Raw genomic sequence first — 24,185 nt, 5'->3', positions numbered from 1 at the left:
GGAAATGCAATGCTAGGGACTGTTCTAGGCGTCTTCCGAAGGCTTCTATCGACCCTCACACTGTTTGTTCCAATTGTAGGGGTAAAACCTGTCAATTGGAAGATCGGTGTGAGGAGTGCGTGGGCCTTTCGGAATTCGATTTTATCGAATTCGAAAAGTACACACATAGGCTAGAGAGAGATAGAATTAGGAGAAGTTCTTCTCGATCTATTGATGTATCCTCTCCTCGTGCCCCACAACCTATTCCTTCCCCTGTAGTGGTTGTTCCTAACCCCCCTACTAGCACTCAGGAACCATCGATGGCTGACATGATGCGTGCCATCCAGGCTCTGGGTGAGAGAGTTGAGTCCCTTGCAAGTGACCGCAATCAGCTCATGGCGGATGTTAAGGAGCTTAAGTGCCAAAGTGCAGTGGGAAGTGCTAAAGTGCCAAGTGATAGTGTTGTGAACAGTGTTGCGCTTGAGGGTTCGTCTGTTCGTGCCTGTCGTCCTCCTAGTCCGGGACCTCTTGCAAGCTCCCAAGTCCAGGGGAGAAGCAATGTCGTACGACGAATGGATTCGAGAGGCTTTAATCAGCGAACAGACGTTCCCTCCATGGTATCGGGCGTATCTACCCAAGATCGCCCCTACCTACCTAAGACGAGAGAGCCCATTTATACCTCGTCTTCTGAAGGTGTTTCTCGTAAGAAACCTTGGACCAAGGTCTCACGACCTTTAAAACGTAAATCGGTCCCTTCAGCTCAAGTCACTGGGTCAGTTCGGACTCGTTGCCGTCATCTGATGACTGCTCACCGCCTAAGAGAGGCAAAGCGGTACCGCTTCAGACCCTAACACCGTCTGTCGCCGCACCTACTCCCATAGACCCTAAATGGGCTTTACTGCAAGACATGCAGTCCAAGCTTACGTCTCTAATGCAGGACTTTCATGCGGAGAAGGTTGCTGCCGTACCAGCAGCGAGTGCAGCAACTAGCCTACAACCTTCTAAGCGATCGGTTGTGCGTCCTGTGGACGCTGAGGTAACCTCACATACACCAGTTGAGAGAGTCCCTCCACCGATACGTTCCTGTGTGGGCTGCCAGCCACATGTTGACGTTAAGCGACGCACGGAAGTGGGTGTTGACGTTCTGGACGTTCAACAACCTTCAGAGTTGACTTGTTTTGACGCGGTGCGTCAACCTCCGCAACCCAGTGTGGTTTCCACTGCGCAACCCAGTCAGTCTAGACAGTCTCGGGTAGACGCTGTGCGTCCTCGCGCTACCATGGTTGTTGACAGCTCACAGACTGTGCAGCAGGTCCATGACGTTGCGTCCGGCTCAGTCACGCATGCACCAGTACGACCGGACTCAGCGAACCAGCCGTTACCCACTCCGTTGCCATTTCCTCATCAGTTCTCGGATGAGGAACTTTCTGATGACGATGTTGCTGCACATCAAGATGAACAACAATCAGAACTGGACGAGCCTAAGTCTACTCAACCCTCTTTGGACTTTAGAAAAGTTTTGGCTATTTTCAAAGAGCTGTTTCCTGACCAGTTTGTTTCTGTGGCTCCTCGTTCTCCGCCTTCAGAGTTTGTCTTAGGCATGCCTTCTACCGCACCTGCCTTTACTAGACTCGTCCTCGCACGCTCGTCCAAGAGAGCTTTGCGGGTGATAGGAGACTGGTTAGAGTCCAAGAAGAGTTTAGGGAAGACAGCATTTGCTTTTCCCCCTGCTAGACTCTCTTTTAGATCGAGCGTCTGGTATGCCACGGGAGAAGTTCTCGGCTTGGGAGTTCCTGCCTCTGCCCAGGGCGACTTCTCAAGTCTTGTAGACTCTCCCCGCCGCCTTGCCATGAGACGCTCAAAGATTTGTTGGTCATCATCGGACCTGGACCATCTTATGAAAGGAATCTTTAGGGCTTTTGAAGTTTTTAACTTCTTAGACTGGTGCCTAGGAGCCCTAAGCAGGAAGATCTCTTCGACAGATAAAGAGACTTCTTTGCTCATTATGTCCTGCATGGACAAGGCCGTCTGTGATGGGTCCAATGAGCTTGCTGCCTCATTTGTGTCCGGAGTCCTGAAAAAGCGAGAATCTCTCTGCTCATTCCTTTCTGCTGGAGTTACACCGTGCCAGAGATCTGAGCTTCTCTTTGCTCCTCTTTCCAAGTGCCTGTTTCCAGAAGTCCTGATAAAGGAAATAGCCGCTTCGTTAGTGCAGAAGGACACTCACGATCTTGTTGCGTCTTCAGCTCGCAAAGCTCCCCCTTTGCCTACATTATCAGCTAGACCGAGGATGGACACTCCAGCGTCTCGCTTTATTCCGCCCTTTCGTGGCAGAGCCTCCAGCAGAGGAGGTGCTCGTGCCAAAGGGAAGCGAGGGAAGAGGAAAGGATCCAAGTCCTCTAAGGGCAGAGTCTGACTGCCCGCAACTTCAGACAGCAGTGGGAGCCAGACTCAAGAACTTCTGGCAAGCCTGGGAGAAGAGAGGCGCAGATGCACAATCTGTGAAGTGGCTCAGAGAGGGGTACAAGATCCCGTTTGTACGAAAACCCCCTCTAGCGACGTCTCCCATCGATCTCTCTCCCAGGTACAGAGAGGAAGAAAAGAGACAAGCCCTGAAACTGGAAGTGTGTCTTTTGCTAAAGAAGGGAGCGGTGGTCAAGGTCTCGGACCTTCAATCACCGGGATTCTACAACCGCCTCTTCTTGGTTTCAAAGAAGACAGGAGGGTGGAGGCCGGTGCTAGACGTCAGTGCTCTGAATGTCTTTGTCACAAAGACGAAGTTCTCCATGGAGACCACAAAGTCAGTCTTAGCAGCGGTCAGAAGGGAAGACTGGATGGTCTCCCTAGACCTAAGGGACGCCTACTTCCACGTCCCCATCCACTCAGACTCCCAACCTTTTCTGAGATTCGTTTTCGAAAAGGTAGTCTACCAGTTTCGGGCCCTGTGCTTTGGCCTAAGCACAGCTCCTCTCGTATTTACGAGGCTGATGAGGAATGTAGCCAAATTCCTCCATTTATCGGACATCCGAGCCTCCCTTTATTTGGACGACTGGCTTCTCAGAGCCTCTTCCAGTCGTCGCTGTCTGAAGGATCTCAAGTGGACTCTAGATCTGACCAAGGAATTGGGACTCCTAGTCAATTTGGAAAAGTCACAACTGGTCCCATCCCAAAATATTGTGTATTTAGGGATGGAGATTCACAGTCAAGCTTTTCGGGCTTTTTCGTCGGCCCCCAGAATAAGTCAAGCCCTGTTATTCATCCAGAACATGCTGAAGAAGGAACGCTGCTCAGTCAGGCTGTGGATGAGTCTGGTAGGGACGCTATCATCCCTGGAACAATTTGTGTCATTAGGAAGACTACACCTCCGTCCGCTTCAATACCATCTAGCTTTTCATTGGAAAAAGGACAAGACGCTAGAAGCGGTCTCGATCCCGATTTCCGAAAAGATGAAGTCTTGTCTGACTTGGTGGAAGGACAATATCAACTTGAGAGAGGGTCTTCCCCTGGCTGTTCAGACTCCCAACCACGTTCTCTTCTCGGACGCATCGGACGTGGGCTGGGGCGCGACATTAGACGGTCGGGAATGCTCAGGACTGTGGAACTCGAGTCAGAGGAACATGCATATCAACTGCAAGGAGCTGTTGGCAGTACATCTGGCCTTGAAAAGCTTCAAGTCTCTCCTTCGAGGCAAAGTGGTGGAAGTGAACTCAGACAACACCACTGCCTTGGCGTACATCTCCAAGCAAGGAGGGACCCACTCACTGACGTTGTACGAGATCGCAAGGGACCTCCTCATCTGGTCAAAAGGTCAAGACATCTCACTAGTAACGAGGTTCATCCAAGGCAACTTGAATGTCATAGCAGATTGTCTCAGTCAGAAAGGGCAAGTAATTCCAACAGAATGGACCCTCCACAAGGATGTGTGCAAGAGACTTTGGGCCACTTGGGGCCAGCCAACCATAGATCTCTTTGCAACCTCGCTGACCAAGAGGCTTCCAATCTATTGCTCCCCAGACCCGGACCCAGCAGCAATACATATAGATGCCTTTCTCCTAGATTGGTCACATCTAGATCTCTACGCATTCCCACCGTTCAAGATTGTCAACAAGGTACTGCAGAAGTTCGCCTCTCACGAAGGGACAAGGTTGACGCTAGTTGCTCCCCTCTGGCCCGCGAGAGAATGGTTCACCGAGGTACTTCGATGGTTAGTAGACGTTCCCAGAAGTCTTCCCCTAAGGGTGGACCTTCTACGTCAGCCACACGTAAAGAAGGTACACCAAAGCCTCCTCGCTCTTCGTCTGACTGCCTTCAGACTATCGAAAGACTCTCGAGAGCTAGAGGCTTTTCGAAGGAGGCAGCCAGTGCGATTGCCAGAGCAAGGAGAGCATCCACCATTAGACTCTACCAATCGAAGTGGGAAGTCTTCCGAGACTGGTGCAAGTCAGTTTCTGTATCCTCGACCAGTACCTCTGTAGCTCAAATAGCTGACTTTCTCTTATACCTGAGAAAAGGACGATCCCTTTCAGCTCCCACTATCAAGGGCTACAGAAGCATGTTGGCATCGGTCTTCCGGCATAGAGGCTTAGATCTTTCCAACAATAAAGATCTTCAAGACCTCCTTAAGTCTTTTGAGACCACTAAGGAGCGTCGTTTGGTTACACCTGGTTGGAATTTAGACGTGGTACTAAGATTCCTCATGTCAGACAGGTTTGAGCCGCTACAATCAGCCTCCTTGAAAGATCTCACTCTAAAGACACTTTTCCTAGTATGCTTAGCATCAGCTGAAAGAGTCAGTGAGATTCATGCCTTCAGCAAGAACATCGGATTTTCATCAGAAAAAGCCACATGTTCGCTACAACTTGGTTTTCTAGCCAAAAATGAGCTGCCTTCTCGACCTTGGCCTAAATCGTTCGATATTCCCAGCTTATCGGAGATTGTAGGCAATGAACTAGAAAGAGTCTTATGCCCTGTGAGAGCTCTTAAGTTCTATTTAAAGCGCACTAAACCTTTACGAGGCCAATCTGAAGCTTTATGGTGTTCATTTAAGAAACCATCTTTGCCTATGTCAAAGAATGCTTTATCCTACTTTATCAGACTGTTAATACGAGAAGCTCATTCACATCTGAGTGAGGAAGACCAAGCTTTGCTTAAGGTGAAGACGCACGAAGTTAGAGCTGTTGCAACTTCCGTGGCCTTTAAGCAAAATAGATCTCTGCGAAGTATAATGGACGCAACCTATTGGAGAAGCAAGTCAGTGTTCGCGTCTTTTTATCTAAAGGATGTCCAGTCTCTTTACGAGGACTGCTACACACTGGGACCATTCGTAGCAGCGAGTGCAGTAGTGGGTGAGGGCTCAACCACTACAATTCCCTAATTCCATAACCTTTTAATCTTTCTCTTGAAATGTTTTTAATGTTGTTTTTATGGGTTGTCCGGAAGGCTAAGAAGCCTTTCGCATCCTGGTTGATTTGGCGGGTGGTCAAAGTCATTTCTTGAGAGCGCCTAGATTAGGGGTTTTGATGAGGTCCTGTTGTATGGGTTGCAACCCTTGATACTTCAGCTCCTAGGGGTCGATCAGCATCCTAAGAGGATCGCGAGGCTCCGTAAGGAAGACGTACTTAAAAGGCAGAGTAATTGTTCAAGTCAACTTCCTTACCAGGTACCTATTTATTTTGTTTTTGTTATTTTGATAACTTCTAAATGAAATAAAAAACTCTTAGCTCATAAAATGTAAACATATATTACTAGTCTCTACCCACCATCCTGGGTGTGAATCAGCTATATATTCACCGGCTAAGTTAAATATTTAAAAATGTTATTTTAATTATAAAATAAATTTTTGAATATACTTACCCGGTGAATATATAAATTAAATGACCCTCCCTTCCTCCCCAATAGAGACGCAGTGGTACGAGGAGAAAATTGAGTCTTTGTTTACATAAGAGCTGGGTATCTGGTCGACAGATGGCGCTGTTGGGCACACCCGCAACCTGTATAGCGATCGCTGGCGAGTTTTTTCCGTAGAGTTTGTCTGTCGAGCAACAGAGTTGCAGCTATATATTCACCGGGTAAGTATATTCAAAAATTTATTTTATAATTAAAATAACATTTTGTTACAATATATTCAAAATCTGTATCCTGTATGTACATAGTACTCGATACTCTTACCAAGTGAGTGAATTTGCAATTTATTGAGCATTCATAAGAAATTTTTTAATTACGTCAGTTGGCATTCAGATGTGAAACCATTAAATGCTTTAAATATCTGAGCTACCATAGCTTATTAAAGAAGGAAAGGATGACACCTATCAGATATAAGGCTCACAAAAAAAGAATACTTATTGCTTTATTACTGCAAATATATACTAATTTTTTATATATATTGATCACATTAAACCCTATTGAAGGAGGGCTATGTATGCTTATGAGCTTAAGAATTCTAAGATTTTCTGAAAGTTTGCATTTGAAGTAAGAACAGTTTAACATCTAAATTCAGTTTTACTTTGTATTGCAGACCTATTTTTTTATGGGGATGGTATTCATTGTTTTTAATGCTAAACATTCAGGAGAATTACAAATTAGTGAAAAGGTTTTTCACAATGTTGTCTCCCACTTTATCTTTGAGGGGATAGTATAAGGTTTTCTTTTATTCTACTTTCAAAGGTTTTTAAGATTAGATTATGAAAAATATTCAATATTAATTTTTTCCTCATGGAATTAATTTGTCCTCAAGAAAAGGGAGTTTTCCTAGAAAATTAATTTAGGGTTCATAATGATAACCAAAGAATTCTGAATTTCTTGAAATGTGATGAATTTGATAGTGGTATAAAGTTGATTGCACATTTGAAAATACATTTCAGTATAGCTTGCATTGTGCATTTGCATGTGAGAAATATTGCTGGTGGTATGAGGTAACAGCCGATTTTTCTCTCTCATAGCCTTGAAGATCTGCAGATCAAAGAACAGGAACATCAATGTAAATATTGTCGTGAAACATATCAGCCGCGTCACAGCTCCCCAGTCAGCTGCCAACGGGGCTTCAAATGGCAATCCAGCTAAAAAGACACACTTTGATGACACGGTCAGTAACACATTTCGATATTTAATCTTGATAGTACAGAATTGTGATTCTAGCTTTTTATTAGCTTATATAAAGAGAAAGCAATTAATATTTTCCCTGTTTTCTTTTACATTAAGGGTATAGATTTTTTTCTACATAAGGATGAATGAATATTTTATATTAATTGTATAGTAATTTTGTTTTCTTGTTATTTAAGAAGAATGAGAACTGGGACAATATTAATACTGTAGCTTAAACTTAGTTTTACATGAGCATTTGAAACATCATTGGTTTCATTTGTGGTAAGATCTTCATAATATGTCATTGCTAGTGGAAGGCTAGGTAAGTTGGGTCAAATGACAGAAAATTACTATGAAGTCATTAACGAACCACTCGCAGTTAAAGGAATCATCCTTAAACATTATAAACCAGTTTTGTGTATGTGCCAGACTATCCATTAATGTAATCTATCAACATTGATGTGCCAATATTTATTGTAGATGATAATAAAAAAAACCATATTCAATAGCAAGCTTATAACATTTTTTCTTCATAATTAACATGAATTATACTCACCCATTGGTTTTATGTTGATTACCATGTACGTACTGTAGTACTGTATTTACTAGCAGCACCCTCTCATCTTAGAACATCAGGCGAAGAAATGTTTTGTCTCGTAAAGAGAGAAATAAATAGAAATTCTCGGTTTGAATTTTGTCTTTTAGGATTTATAATAATTAAACCATTAGAATTTAGTTACAATAATGAATTGCCATATGCAATGTAGGTTTCTCTCTCTCTCTCTCTCTCTCTCTCTCTCTCTCTCTCTCTCTCTCTCTCTCTCTCAACACGGTAAACAAGTACAAGAATAAGTTAGACAAGGTCATAAGAATTCTCTAAACTCTTAAACTTAATCGCTCTACCAAAGAGCAAATGAAGTATCTGCGGATGCACTAAAAAGTCTTTGAGACATCCAAAATTCTCTCTCTCTCACTCTCTCTCTCTCTCTCTCTCTCTCTCTCTCTCTCTCTCTCTCTCTCTCTCTCTCTCTCTCTCTCTTTCAACTGTATATGGTATGGTACCTAAGTAGGTGTAAAAAGGCACATATATAATTCTGTTAATGTTATTTCCAAAGTTAAAATAATCTTTAAAACCTGAAAAATTTATTGATTTTCAAGTCCAACAGAACTTATTTATGGCTTCATTGTAATTTTTAACTGTCGCTAATTTTTGTAGGGATATTTTCTGTTAGTTGTAAGATTAGGAGTGGTTTAAATGTTATTCTTAAATTCATTTATTATGCAAACTTTTTACAACTGTTGTGAGTGCTGTGAGAGTAAATAATTGCAATAAAATATTCACTGCCAATATTTGTGAGGGAAGAGAATAGATAATCAAAAGTGAATTATTCAGTGTACTTTTTGGAAGGATAAATTTTACTTTCCTAAAATAGGGAGTTGCTTTGAGAGTCAGTGTGTGCTAAATACGTTTAGTTTGCAATAAATTTTGTTACTTAAATTTGATTTATTTGGATCATATGGTATACGCACTGTAAACTAATGTATTTTTATAAGATTGAAAAGAATATGATATAGAAAAATTCAAGGCTAATGGTAATTATTACTGTATACTGTATTGTGATTTCATAATCTATTAAATGTTCTTCTATCACTTAATACTATGTACAGTACTGTATATGTTTTTATATAAGAGCATTTTGTTTAATACTGTATGACTATGATCAAGCTAATTTTTGTACTCACGCTTTGAATTGCTCATAGATGTATTTCATATTTATAGCACACTGTGTGCAGTATTCACCATGATTAGCACCTTCAATTTAATTGGCACTTGGCACAGCACTAGTTTAGGGTAAATCTAAGCACTTGTAGATATCTTTACATATATTGTAAACATCAGTTAAAGGTAAATTTTGCTACCGTTGTATTTGTCCTATCCTTAGACTCCTGAGACCTCTCCCCAGTTTTGACAAGGGTGGGGGTGGGGAATGTAGACCATGCCTCAAATATCTAGTTGCTCTGAATCTATTTTATTAGCTAATGTCTTATTCTTTTAAATTGTGTAAATACAGTATTTAGTCTGTATAAGTAGTGCAACACAGTTTTAAACAAAATGCTTCCATCTTTGGCTAAATGCAAATTAATTTGTTATTTCTGTTTGTGTTATCTTTTTAAAGTGTGATTGTTTTGAAATCCTTCAATTTTCTTAGAAGCCAGATATTTGCACAAGGTATGGTCTCTTAAGCATGACAGTAGTGAATGTTTGCACTTTACAAATCTGGTAAATGGTAATAATAGAATAGTTATCTAAGAAACATGTTGAATATTACGTATCTTGGCTACCGTACTTTAAAAAATGGTATTTGTGTGTACTCTGAGATTACCGTTAATTGCTGATTTTCATAGAATAGAATAAATAGACTTAAAATCTCACAAATTTTGATCATGTTATGCAGAGGGATGAGGAAGACTTATAGTCAGAAAGGTTGCAAATGTCATTAGAGAAGCCTAGGGAACCAAGAAAAGAGGATAGATAAAAACCCATACCAGATGGGAATGGCCGCAGAAAATTACCAAGATGAAGATAATACAGAGAGACTACCGCAGGTTGTTACAAGTACCTTTTAAAAATTTTAAAGGCTATTCCAGTTTCTCTGAAGTCATACTCTTAAATGATGATGAATTGTATTTTGTAGGAACAAATATATTCTTAGACTAATATTGCACTGCGTTACTGTTCTTACTTCTGTGTATTACATCTTGGGGTTTTACAGACTTGGTATTTGTTTGCATAATGTAGGCTTGGATTTGGGGGAAGTCTAGTACTGTATGGGCAAAACCTAAATTTAGGGTGATTCGTTTATCCTCGTTTTGAAAATAACAGTATTCCACATTGAGCTATGAGTGTGATTAAAAGAGAGGTAATTTTGATGTATTAAACTGGCCCCCATTACACCTAATATAGAAAAAGGTTCTATACAACCATTTGTCTGACCATTATTAAATGCTTTGTGCTTGGAGTTCAGTTTTTCATTTCTTTGATCAAAATTTAATGCATCAGGAAGAATAATTCAAATCCAAGAAGATTTGGTTGTATTAAGGCCTGTTAGATTTTCTAAAAAGATTTGTTTAGTACAATATTATATACCACACTAGCAATGAGAATGTATTTATTCTTCATTTGTGCCCTTCGATCTTTTACCACATTTCTAAATTTAACCTCTTATTAAAGAATAAATTCTTTAGGCAAACATTTTGAGATGTGAATGAGTGGTTTCATGAAGTCAATTTATTTATAAGATAATTACCGATGTCACTGGAATAAAATCTTATGTGACATAAAAGCTCTAATTTTTCCTTTTTAGTTTTCCATTTCAAGTTATAGGTGATTGCCTATGAGTTGATAACAGTGACATTACATGTTGTTATAAGAAATGTGGAAGTACATGTGTACTGAGTATATGTAATCCATTATGGTAGGATTATTAATGTAAATACTTTGTATAATCAGGTGACCTAACAAAATGGTAATAGCCCAATAAATACAGTAGTAAAAGTTATTGTAGTTACCGTACATAAGTATTGAAACGTGGTTATGAATAAGGATTTTTGTTTTGTTTTTATGAAAGGTGTGACAGCTTTTCATCAATATGGTTTTGACTCGTGTTTTATCCAAAGAATTTTTTTTATAAAGTAAATTGCATGAATTTTGCATGTAAGATACTGCAGTTTTTATGTGATGTATAAGTATGGGAAGATGCATTCAACTTCCATTATGTGGAATGTCATTTCTCAGGACATTTTGAGTTTAAATGATTGCACACTCATTTTGTAATGTTTCAGGTTAAACAATTTATTACTGCAGGAAGTTGTTGTACAGTATATGTAAAGGATGTGAAAATGGTCGTAGAATGTTAAAGGTAGAACTTTTCTTTATTTCCTTGTGCATAATAATGCAGTAGTAATTTTTCTGAAAAAGTACTAATAATTGAACAATAATCTAGATTACGAGGGTTTATTGTCTTTTATTTAAAAATATGTATGGTTTGGGAAGAAGTTAACTAGGAAATATTTAAATAGGAACGTTCTTAGAAAACAAAAATCCGACTTATGGTATTTCATAGGAACCTCATTTAGAAGTCTCCTTGATTTAAATTTTTGCAATTTATTTTGTGTGGGTCAACACTGTGCAGTGAAAATTAAGTTATACTAGAAAGCCTTGGTTATCATTTAAGAATTTTACTTTTTTCAATATTAATCTTACCCGACGATCATGTAGCTGTCAACTCCGTTGCCCGACAGAAATCTACGGTCGGGATACGCCAGCGATCGCTATCCAGGTGGGGGTGTACACAACAGCGCCATCTGTGAGCAGGTACTCAAGTACTTCTTGTCAACAAGAACTCAATTTTTCCTCTGTCGTGCCGCCGGCAAGACCTACTTGGATACGCTGTTGAATTCTGGAGTTGTTCACAAATTGGTGATGTATTCTCTCTAGAGTTTAGCCTTCGCTATTCAGGAAGCTTTATCATTAGCTTAGCAAGCTTTTGGATTTAATTTGGACTTATTATTAACGAACTTTGCTAGATTTTGGAATTCCCCCTTGACTACTTCTAAATTCAAGATGTCTGACCAGTCTCAAGTCCCTAAATACAGGCAATGTAGTGTTAGGACTTGTGCTAGGCGTCTTCCGAAGGCCTCTATCGATCCTCACACCGTATGTTTCAATTGTAGGAGTAAATCCTGTCAATTGGAAGATCGATGTGAGGAATGTGTTGGGCTTTCGGAATTCGATTTTAACGAATTCCTTAGATATGCACGTAGGTTAGAGAAGGAGAGAAATAGGAGGAGTTCTTCTTGCTCTATGGATTTTTCCTCTCCCCATGCCCCTCAACCTTTTCCTTCCCCTGTAGTGGTGACTCCCGAACCTGCTACGAGTGCTCAGCCTTCCATGGCGGATATGTTTCGTGCCATTCAGGCTCTTGGTGACAAAGTGGAGTCATTGGCTAGTGACCGTAATCAGCTCTTAGCAGATGTCAGAGAGCTGAAAGCGAAGAGTGCAGTGGGAAGTGTTAGTGCTAGTGATGTGCATAGTGTCAGTGTCAGTGTTGCGCATGAGGGTACATCTGTGCATGCCAGTCGTCCTCCCAGTCCGGGACCTCTTGCAAGCTCCCAAGCCCAGGGGAGAAGCAATGTCGAAGGACCAAAGGGTTCGGCAGGCCTTGATCGGCGCACGGATGTATCCTCAGTGGTTGCGGACGTATCTGTTAAGGATCGTCCCATCCACATACAGACGAATGAGCCCTTACATTCCTCGTCTGTGGAAGAAGTTTCCAGGAGGAAACGATGGACCAAGGTCTCACGACCGCTCAAACGTAAGGTCCCTTCCGAGCGAGTCCAACGGCCCAGATGTAGCCACTGGGTCAGTTCGGACTCGCCGCAGTCATCTGATGACTGCACACCTCCCAAGAGAGGTAGAGTGGTCCCTCAACAGGCTTCTGCTCCGTCTGTTGTTGCTCCAACCACAGTGGACCCTAAGTGGTCCATGCTGCAGACTATGCAGTCTCAGCTTGCGGCATTCATGCAGGAGTATCATGCTGAGAAGGTTAGCTCTGCTCCTGTTAACCTACAACCCGCCGAGGTTGTGCGCTCAGCAGATACTGCGGCTGCCTGCTCCCACACCCCACCTGTGAGAGCTCCACCACCGATGCGCAGTCCACCCTGCCAGACGCATGTTCTTGCTGCACCATCTGCTAACATGCGTGAGCTACCGCATCAGCAGTGGGAAGGTTCTGCAGAGCTGCCGGGTTCCAGCACTATGCGGCAGTCTCTGCAGCCCATGCGGCAGGCTCTGCATATACAGCATACTCCGCAGACCATGCAGCATGCGCCGCATACCTTACAGCATGCTCTGCATACCTTACCGCATGCGCCTCAACCCACCGCAGACCCTCCCACTCACCAACCCTCTGCTTTTGTTGTTGCCAGCTCGCAGACCGACCAGCAGCGGCATGATGTTGGATCCGCAGGTACGCATGCACCCGTACTGCCGGATTCAGCCGTTCAGCTTTCTGCTCTACCTTTGCCACTTACGACTCAGCTTTCGGATGATGGTTTATCGGATGACGAAGCTGCACACCTGGATGAACCACACTCTGACTTTGAAGGGCACAAGTCTTCACCTCCCTCCTTAGACTTTCGTAAAGTCCTGGCCTTGTTCAGGGACTTGTATCCTGAGCAGTTCGTGTCTGCAACCCCTCGCTCTCCTCCCTCCGAGTTTGCTCTGGGCATGCAGTCTGCTGCGCCTGCCTTCACCAAGCTTGTTCTCGCCCGATCATCTAAGAGAGCTTTGAGGGTTATGGGAGAGTGGTTGCATTCCAAGAAGCAACTGGGAAAGACTTCTTTCGTCTTTCCGCCTACCAAGCTTGCCTCTAAGTCGAGCGTCTGGTATGCCACGGGAGAGGAACCAGGCTTGGGAGTTCCTGCCTCTGCCCAGGGCGACTTCTCAAGTCTGGTTGACTCTCCCCGCAGGTTGGCTATGAGACGGTCGAAGATCTGCTGGTCCTTTTCTGATTTGGATCATCTGTTGAAGGGAGTCTTTCGTGCCTTCGAGATCTTCAACTTCCTCGATTGGTGTTTGGGAGCCTTAAGCAGGAAGACTTCCCCTTCAGATAAGGACTCGGCCATGCTGATCATGTCCAGCATGGACAAAGCAATTCGGGATGGGTCTGGTGAACTTGCGGCTTCATATGTTTCAGGAGTCCTTAAGAAGAGAGAACACCTTTGCTCCTTCTTATCGGCAGGCATCACTCCTTGCCAAAAGTCAGAGTTGTTGTTTGCTCCTCTCTCCAAGTGTCTGTTTCCGGAGGAGCTGATTAAAGGGATGGCTGCCACGCTTATCCAGAAGGATACTCATGATCTCATGGCATCTTCTGCACGTAAGGCTAAAACCTTACCTTCCGTGCCTAGACCCTTCCGCCCTGCAGCAGTTGACACACCTGCATCAAGGTTCATCCCGCCCTTTCGTGGCAGAGCCTCCAGCAGAGGACGTACCCGTGCCGACAGTCACCGTGGCAAGTCCAAGAAGGGTTCCAAGTCCGCAAAAGGCAAGTTCTGACTGCCTTCCTCTCCAGACAGCAGTAGGAGCCAGACTCAAGACCTTCTGGCAAGCTTGGGAGAGCAGAGGTGCAGACGCTCAGTCTGTGAAGTGGCTAAGGGAGGGATACAGAATTCCGTTCTGCCGCAATCCCCCTCTAGCTACATCTCCCATCAACCTCTCCCCCAACTACAAGGAGAAGGACAAGAGGCTAGCGTTGCAACAAGAGGTGTCGCTCTTGCTACAGAAGGAAGCGGTGGTCATAGTCCGGGATCATCAATCCCCGGGCTTTTACAACCGTCTCTTCCTGGTAGAGAAGAAGACAGGAGGTTGGAGACCGGTGCTGGACGTCAGTGCTCTCAATGCTTATGTCACCAAGCAGACGTTCACAATGGAGACGACGAAGTCGGTCCTAGCAGCGGTCAGGCAGGAGGACTGGATGGTCTCGTTAGACCTGAAAGACGCGTACTTGGTCAATTTAGAGAAGTCCCAGCTCGTCCCATCCCAGACCATTGTCTATCTAGGTATGGAGATACAGAGTCGAGCTTTTCGGGCTTTTCCGTCGGCCCCAAGGATCAATCAAGCCCTAGAATGCATCCTGAGCATGCTGAGAAGGAACAGATGTTCTGTCAGGCAGTGGATGAGTCTAACAGGGACACTTTCATCGCTGGCCCAGTTCATCGAGTTAGGGAGACTCCACCTCCGCCCCCTTCAGTATCATCTAGCTGCTCACTGGAGAAAGGACATGACGCTAGAGGTGGTCTCAGTGCCTGTTTCCGAGGAGATGAGGTCTACTCTAACGTGGTGGAAGAACAGCATTCTTCTCAAGGAAGGTCTATCATTGGCTGTTCAGACCCCCGACCACCGTCTCTTTTCGGACGCATCGGACACGGGCTGGGGTGCGACTCTGGACGGACAGGAATGCTCGGGCACTTGGAATCAGGAGCAAAGGACACTTCACATCAATTGCAAGGAGTTGTTGGCAGTCCATCTGACCTTGATAAACTTCAAGTCCCTCCAGCTCAACAAGGTGGTGGAGGTGAACTCCGACAACACCACAGCCTTGGCTTACATCTCCAAGCAAGGAGGGACTCATTCGAAGAAGTTGTTCGAGATCGCAAGGGACCTCCTCATTTGGTCAAAAGATCGAAGGCTCTCGCTGGTAACGAGGTTCATTCAGGGCGATATGAATGTTATGGCAGATCGCCTCAGCCGGAAGGGTCAGGTCATCCCCACAGATTGGACCCTTCACAAGAATGTTTGCCACAGACTATGGGCCCTGTGGGGGCAGCCCACCATAGATCTATTCGCTACCTCGATGACCAAGAGGCTCCCGATGTATTGTTCTCCAATTCCAGACCCAGCAGCAGTTCACGTGGATGCCTTTCTGCTGGATTGGTCCCACCTCGACCTGTATGCGTTCCCGCTGTTCAAGATTGTCAACAGGGTACTTCAGAAGTTCGCATCGCACGAAGGGACACGGTTGACGTTGGTTGCTCCGCTCTGGCCCGCGAGAGAATGGTTCACCGAGGTACTGCAATGGCTAATGGACGTTCCCAGGACTCTTCCTCTAAGAGTGGACCTTCTGCGTCAACCTCACGTAAAGAAGGTACTGTACACCCAAACCTCCACGCTCTTCGTCTGACTGCCTTCAGACTATCGAGAGACTCTCTAGAGCTAGAGGCTTTTCGAAGGAGGCAGCCAGAGCGATTGCCAGAGCAAGGAGGACATCCACTCTCAGAGTCTATCAGTCCAAATGGGAAGTCTTCCGAAGCTGGTGTAAGGCGAATGCAGTTTCCTCAACCAGTACCACTGTAACCCAGATTGCTGACTTCCTGCTACATCTAAGGAACGTAAGATCCCTATCAGCTCCTACGATCAAGGGTTACAGAAGTATGTTGGCAGCGGTTTTCCGCCACAGAGGCTTGGATCTTTCCACCAACAAAGATCTGCAGGACCTCCTTAGGTCTTTTGAGACCTCTAAGGAATGTCGGTTAGCCACACCAGGCTGGAACCTAGACGTGGTCTTAAGGTTCCTGATGTCTTCGAGATTTGAACCACTCCAATCAGCCTCTTTTAAGGATCTTACATTAAAAACTCTTTTCCTCGTCTGCCTAGCAACAGCTAAAAGAGTCAGTGAGATCCACGCCTTCAGCAGGAACATAGGTTTTACATCTGAAGCGGCTACATGTTCCTTACAGCTCGGTTTTCTGGCTAAAAACGAGCTTCCTTCCCGTCCTTGGCCTAAGTCGTTCGAGATCCCAAGCCTGTCCAACTTGGTGGGGAACGAACTAGAGAGAGTACTTTGCCCAGTAAGAGCTCTCAAGTACTACTTAAGACGTTCAAAGCCATTACGAGGACAATCAGAAGCTTTATGGTGTTCTATCAAGAAACCTTCTCTTCCGATGTCTAAGAACGCAGTCTCTTACTACATCAGGCTTCTGATTAGAGAAGCACATTCTCATCTAAGGGAAGAAGACCTTGCTTTGCTGAAGGTGAGGACACATGAAGTTAGAGCTGTTGCTACTTCAGTGGCCTTCAAACAGAACCGTTCTCTGCAGAGTGTTATGGATGCAACCTATTGGAGGAGCAAGTCAGTGTTCGCATCATTCTATCTCAAAGATGTCCAGTCTCTTTACGAGAACTGCTACACCCTGGGACCATTCGTAGCAGCGAGTGCAGTAGTAGGTGAGGGCTCAGCCACTACATTCCCATAATCCCATAACCTTTTTAACCTTTCTCTTGAATACTTTTTATTGTTGTTTTTTGGGTTGTACGGAAGGCTAAGAAGTCTTCCGCATCCTGGTTGATTTGGCGGGTGGTCAAATTCTTTCTTGAGAAGCGCCTAGGTTAGAGGTTGTGATGAGGTCCTTTAGTATGGGTTGCAGCCCTTTATACTTCAGCACCTAGGAGTCGTTCAGCATCCTAAGAGGACCGCTAGGCTCAGTAAGGAAGACGTACTTAAAAAAGGCAGAGTAATGGTTCAAGTCGACTTCCTTACCAGGTACTTATTTATTTTATGCTTGTTATTTTGAATAACTGATAAAATGAAATACGGGATACTTAGCTTCTTTGTTAACATGTATGCTGGTCTCCACCCACCACCCTGGGTGTGAATCAGCTACATGATCGTCGGGTAAGATTAATATTGAAAAATGTTATTTTCATTAGTAAAATAAATTTTTGAATATACTTACCCGACGATCATGAATTTAAGAACCCTCCCTTCCTCCCCATAGAGAACCAGTGGACCGAGGAGAAAATTGAGTTCTTGTTGACAAGAAGTACTTGAGTACCTGCTCACAGATGGCGCTGTTGTGTACACCCCCACCTGGATAGCGATCGCTGGCGTATCCTGACCGTAGATTTCTGTCGTGCAACGGAGTTGACAGCTACATGATCGTCGGGTAAGTATATTCAAAAATTTATTTTACTAATGAAAATAACATTTTGTGATACAATATATAGTTTTGGTGTGTACAGTATAGAGATTTAACATTCTTAATTTTGTATTACTTATGCATGGTTTGTCATGTTGCTCTACTCATCAAAGTAAATGCATGGAATATTAAAAGTGAGTCTTACACTACCACTGTACTGTTTTAGTGTTTCCAGAGAATTACAGATTAGTCCTCATGATTAGCTCTTTATGTTGATATTTTATGTACATTTGTTTGAATGTGTTTGGAGTATTTTTCTTTTTAATATTGTAATGCAGCTTCCATTTGAAATTTCTCCTCTCCATATTCCTTCCTTAACGCTTCCCTTCCCTGCTGCTCCGACTGTGGAAAACCTCCGCATTACCTTCACTGGCCTGCAATCTACAGGGCAACTTCAAGGTAGTGGTATTCTTAGCATTAGTTTAAGGTGTCTCGGTTTATGTGTTGTTTTGTCTTAATTTTTTTTTTATTCTCCTTGTCTATCGTCTTATCACGGTGATTAATTTAAGCACTTTTCTTCTGTTGCACACTTTCTATTTTGTAATGTGTATTTATTTCATTGCTATTTTTAAGAGCACTTACTTGCATTTAAGCATATCATACTTTCAAATGTGCCCCAAGTGTTAATGCAATAAAATATTTTATAGTTTTGAAATTGTCATTGTTGGGACTAGTGCACTTGCTTCATTATATTCATTGTACATAGTTTGTGATTTTCAGAGATTTTATTGCACAGCTTTTTTTCAACTTGCACTGATGTAAATCTTATGTGAAATTTATGGAAACTTCTCTTTTGACTTCAACCCCATTATGGTTTTAAAAAATTTGAAGACATTGAATAAATTGTTCATGAAATTTTTTAACAGAAAAATCTTCCTTTGGCTTTCTTCGGGTAGAATTCCATTAAACACTGTAGTTGATACAAAATACATATTACATGCTACAGAAAGGCTTCCTTCTCTTATGTTATTTAATTTTTTTATTCTGATAAAGAATAATGCCTTTAATAGCTCCTTGGTTACAGGTTGGTTGGGATGACAAGGTAGATGTTTGGTGGCATGATGTGATGAAAGATGTCAGTAGTGAGTGCCCACCTGTGTGGATGGATGCTGAAGATCCACTCTTCATGTTGTACACTAGGTATGTAATAGTTTTCTTTGTATTTGACTATTCATATTGTTAATCAAGTTATAATTCCATTAAACATATCCAGATTTATTGATTTTATATTTAGCTTTGCCTTTCATGACCTATGATTATTTTTTTTAAGTATATCATTTTGCTGTATATTGTATCAGGATTTTGACATTCTTATCTTACAAAGTTTTGAATGCCAAAGGTTTAGATCTTCAGTGCTATTTAAACTTTATTATTTAAAAAACTTAAATGTTCAAATGTAGAACAGAAGTGTGGGCTATGTATAACTACTAAATTTCTAATTCAGTTGTAGTGAAAGCCAAACGTCAATCAAAGTTATGACCATTATCTCACTTTTTATTAGTTGTAATTTTAGGTCAATTTGTTGCTTTCATATCCAAGTAATTTACAATTATATATAAAGATTGCTATTAAATAAAGGATCCTAAGTTAGTACTAAGTTAGCTAAATTTAGAACAATCATGTACTGTACATGGTATTAATGTAACCATAAAATTCCTAAAGGTAATATTTCAGCTTAACCTTTACATTTTTCCTTTAAACAGTGGAAGTACTGGCAAACCAAAAGGGGTGCTTCACACAGTTGGTGGCTATATGTTGTATGCAGCTACAACCTTCAAGTATAGTTTTGACTATCATCCAGGTGATATCTACTTCTGCACAGCTGACATTGGATGGATTACTGGACATTCATACGTTACATATGGCCCATTGCTGAACAATGCAACCTCAGTGTTGGTATGTTGCAAAAATAACTTTAAAATCTGTTGGTAGTATTTGTATCTGTTTTTAAAAGTAAATTTACCTGAGACCTTTGGTTGTCATGGTGGAAGCTAAGGCAATAGCATTTTGGAGGTAATGCCACTAGTGATTTGTTGACATTAGACATCAAAGTTTAGCACTTCAACTGCTAACCCCAAACCCACCCAGGAAATTGTAGTTTGGAATTCCTTCTCTTTATAGAAAATTATTTTTCTCTTTGCCCCTATTGAATTAAACCTCACCTTGAAGTAATGATTGTTCATGAAACTTTGATGGAAGGTAGATTGTGTTGGCTATTTGCAAACCAAGAAAGGACCCAAGTAATATAAACAATTACAGACCAGCTTTTTGTGAGAGTTGATTATACAAACTACCAGAAAAGTGATAAAGGCATGACTCAAATTGCACATATGTAAACATAAGATCTTGCAGGACTGGGCAATTCATCACTGCAGACTTACCACCACAGACTTACCACTGGCCAACTCATGTCCATGACAACTTAATGCCAGAGCAGCTCAACACAAGCCATCTCAGTGTGAGGACAAGAATATTTCATACGAGTTTTTTTTTATCTTTATATGGCAAAATTTCCTGCATTTTTAAAAATTTATAATTACATGTACTGTACACCTTTTTGGTTGAATTGATCAAGGCTCTCAGCCCCATGCAAGGATTCATACAAAGGTTGGAACAGTTATCAAGGTAGTGAACTGGTATCATCACAATTCATCTGCAGCCAATATAGAAATGGCTAAAGGGCACACAGGCCTGAAACTTCATACAGAAGACTCCTTTACAAAGCCATGTAGAGCAATAACTAAAGAATTTTTAGATATTTAACTTAGCCGGTGAATATATAATAGCTGCAACTCTGCGGCTCGACAGAAAACACACTCAAAAAACTCGCGAGCGATCGCTATGAAGGTTGCGGGTGTGCCCACCAGCGCCAACTACCGGCCAGATACCACTCTTGCATGTAAACAAACCCTTCAATTCTTCTCTGTCGACGTTGACGACAAGACGTATCAATACTCGCTGTAGAACCTGGAGTTTTCTCAACATATTTGGTGAAGTACTTTATTTTAGTTTGAGCTTTCGCAATGCAGGTGTTTTATCTTCAACTTAAATCTTGAACTCGTTTTTGGATAGATTTAATTTTTGATGACTTTGGATTGTTTTTTGGACTTTCTTTGACTTTTAAATGGCCGACCCTTCCCTTAGTACGGAAGTGTGTTTTAGGCTTTTAGCAATTATCTTATCACGTTATAAATTAATTATAGATTTTCTTCTATATATTTTATATCTCAACCGCCTTTATTAGGCCTCTTCGATTAGCTTTCCATTTATAATAAACATCAAGATAAATTTTAATGATTTGTTTATATGCGACCTTTCCTGAGAGTAGGCGGTCCTAACTTGGAAACCGAAGTTAAACAACGTTGAGCCCTTTCAATCGTAAATAACTTTTACAGAGCTAATGATTTAAAACTTATTAAATGAATATTTTTTAGTAGATATTTTATGAAAGATTTTCTTTGAATAGTCTTCGTACTGTATCAAAGATGAACTAACGTTTAGTTTAGTTATGCTACGCAGTTTGCGCTCTATCGTTACGATAGAGAGATAGAGTATCACGGTTTCACTTTGCAGAAAGAGTAAATCGATTCTGACGTTTTGTTCATTCGTCTTTCAAAGCTTAAATGTTTTAAATTCTATTTTAAAGGAACATTTTAATTGAAAAACCTTTCAGTTTTTTCCTTTGGTCAAATAACCTGTTTATTGAAGAAACGTAAGTGGGCTCTTCTTCGGTGCGAACTCGAGAGAGAGAGAGAGAGAGAGAGAGAGAGAGAGAGAGAGAGAGGAGAGAGAGAGAGAGAGAGAGAGAGAGAGAGAGAGAGAGAGAACGTTCCGATCTTTATTCTCGTCCCAAGCGAGTAAGGTTGTTCTTGAGTTGCTCTCGTCCCTAGTCTCTGTACGGGGAGAAAGGATAAAACGTTTTTAGTTTTTATTCTCTTCCCAAGGCACTGTACGGTGAGAGATTGAAAACGTAGTTTTGAATGAACTAGTGTTTAGTCTCTTTCCCAGCCACTGATCTTTTTATCTTAAAATATGTTTACTGTTTTTTGCTTGTATTAATGTGCTTACATTATACGACTGATTTCGCAATTATAACTTTTTGATGAGGGTAGAATTGCGTGCTTCAGGTAGAAATCAGTTTTATTCATACCTAATGTGAATTGTTAAAAAATTCGATTTCAGTGAAATAAGTGCAAAACAGAAAATCGTAGTGATAAAGTGATATTGCGCAAAGTGTTATCAGTGTTGGGACCGAGGGTTCGTCTGTTCGTGCCTGTCGTTCGCCTAGTCCGGGACCTCTTGCAAGCTCCCAAGCCCAGGGGAGAAGTAATGTCGTACGACTTATGGGTTCGAGAGGCCTTGATCAGCGAACAGACGTTCCCTCTATGGTTTCAGGCGTATCTCACCAAGATCACCCCTACCATTAGGCGAGAGAGACGATTTTCTCCTCGTCATCCGAAGGCTTTTCGCATAAGAAACCGTTGAACAAGGTTTCGAGGCCCTTTAACCCTGGATAGGTACGCTCCTCGGACACCCCTTTAAGGGTATACTCGGACGCGAACGACCCCGACGCCAAAAAAAAATTCTTGAAAAATCAGTTTTTGCAGTAACCTCCTTTTTTCTTTTGCCAAAAAAAACTTCAATGAATGCTTAAAACAACTGTAAAGATAAATACTACTCATCTGCAGAAAAACTATTTATTATAAATATTTTAAAAAATTAAGTAGAAAAAAAAAAGACCTGACATAAAAATTCATAAAAAAAAAGTTTATACATATATACACAATTCCTTTTAGGAATTGATTCTTGAATGTTTAGGACACATCTTGATGTATTTTGGATGAAGTCAGACCCATGGAGGTGAAGATCTGAAATAAGAAAAAAAGGGTAACTTTTTTTGGCCAAAAAAATTTGTCCAGATTTCATGAATTTTTTTGGGTACCCAAATGAAATAGGAAGTGGCTAATTTTTTTAGGGAATAGACATATGTTATCCTAAAATAGAAATATGTAAAAAAAATCTTCATTATTTTGTAAATTACATTTATATCAGGGGCCATATCTAAAGGTAATTTTTTGAGTACTTAGAAATTTCGTAAAAAAATACATATATTTAATATATAATATGATATTTATGCAGGTAAAAATATACCAAAATATCACAAATTCTATAGGGAACAAGAATATATATAGATAGGGCAGCTTACGCTTCGGATATGTCCACAAAATGGCCGCCAACCACACTGACTCAGACTCCCTAATCTGCCACTTGAAATGTAGGAAGGGTATGTCAATTTCAAGGTGTTATTTACTAATCTAATTATTATTGGATATGCATAAAAATTGTATGGTGGGTTGCTGGATAATTGACGATTATTTTACGACTATAAAATTAAAATTCTGACCCAAAAAAATTTTTTTGAAGGGAAATAAAATCGAAAAAAAAAAAAAATGTAAAACAATATAATATTTTAGCTAAAAAAAATTGATGATATTCAATCAAAAAAAAAAGTAAACAAAATTTTCCGACAAATAAACATCTAGAGGAATCATTACTCTGTGATAGTTCCTTAGTACGTAGTAATTTTGAAAGAATTGGGAAAAAAACGAAAAAATGGCAATCACCGGAAAATCGAACACATACCTATATATACGCCATATCTGGCTAAAAAAAAGATAGGCATGGGTAGCCAGATCATCTAGAAACACTTTCCAACTCTATAAAAATATAAGTTTTGCGACACTACTTGCCAATTCCTTACGGTAACATGACTAAGCAAAAAAATGCAAAACAAATAAAAAGGGGCACTCGCGGAAAAATGGCTAACATTCTAATATACGGCATTTCAGAAAAAAAAATTCAGCCACGTGCTAGGCAAACCATCAAGGCATATTTTCTGACAAATAAACATCTAAATGAATAATTACTCTGTGATAGTTCCTTAGTACGTAGTAATTTTGAAAGAAATGGGAAAAAACGAAAAAATGGCAATCACAGGAAAATCGAACACATACCTATATATACGCCATATCTGGCTAAAAAAAGAAGATAGGCATGTGTAGCCGGATCATCTAGAAACACTTTCCAACACTATAAAATTATAAGTTTTGCGACACTACTTGCCAATTCCTTACGGTAACATGACTAAGCAAAAAAATGCAAAACAAATAAAAAGGGGCACTCGTGGAAAAATGGCCATTCTAATATACGGCATTTCAGAAGAAAAAAAATTTCAGCCACGTGCTAGGCAAACCATCAAGGCACATTTTCCGACAAATAAACATATAAATGAAATATTACTCTGTGATAGTTCCTTAGTACGTAGTAATTTTGAAAGAAATGGGAAAAAACGAAAAAATGGCAATCACAGGAAAATCGAACACATACTTATATATACGCCATATCTGGCTAAAAAAAAATAGGCATGGGTAGCCAGATCATCTAGAAACACTTTCCAACACTATAAAATTATAAGTTTTGCGACACTACTTGCCAATTCCTTACGGTAACATGACTAAGCAAAAAAATGCAAAACAAATAAAAAGGGGCACTCGCGGAAAAATGCCCAACATTCTAATATACGGCATCTC

General features: G+C 41.3%; 1 protein-coding gene across 2 annotated transcripts in view; it reads left to right on the top strand.

Annotated features, from left to right (window-relative positions):
- Window positions 1-24,185, top strand: part of AcCoAS (acetyl coenzyme A synthase) — a 180,513-nt gene that overhangs the window by 117,218 nt on the left and 39,110 nt on the right. The window contains exons 4-7 of one of the 2 annotated variants that reach the window (XM_068381052.1): window positions 6,918-7,060; window positions 17,983-17,994; window positions 18,620-18,735; window positions 19,299-19,491. In XM_068381052.1, the coding sequence (XP_068237153.1) occupies window positions 6,918-7,060; window positions 17,983-17,994; window positions 18,620-18,735; window positions 19,299-19,491 (464 nt within the window). The remainder of the gene's footprint in view (window positions 1-6,917; window positions 7,061-17,982; window positions 17,995-18,619; window positions 18,736-19,298; window positions 19,492-24,185) is intronic. The other variant, XM_068381058.1, reaches the window with a different exon arrangement.

Source organism: Palaemon carinicauda, chromosome 1, assembly GCF_036898095.1.
Source record: "Palaemon carinicauda isolate YSFRI2023 chromosome 1, ASM3689809v2, whole genome shotgun sequence".
Lineage (NCBI taxonomy): Eukaryota > Metazoa > Arthropoda > Malacostraca > Decapoda > Palaemonidae > Palaemon > Palaemon carinicauda.
This window is presented reverse-complemented; position numbering and strand designations above follow the sequence as displayed.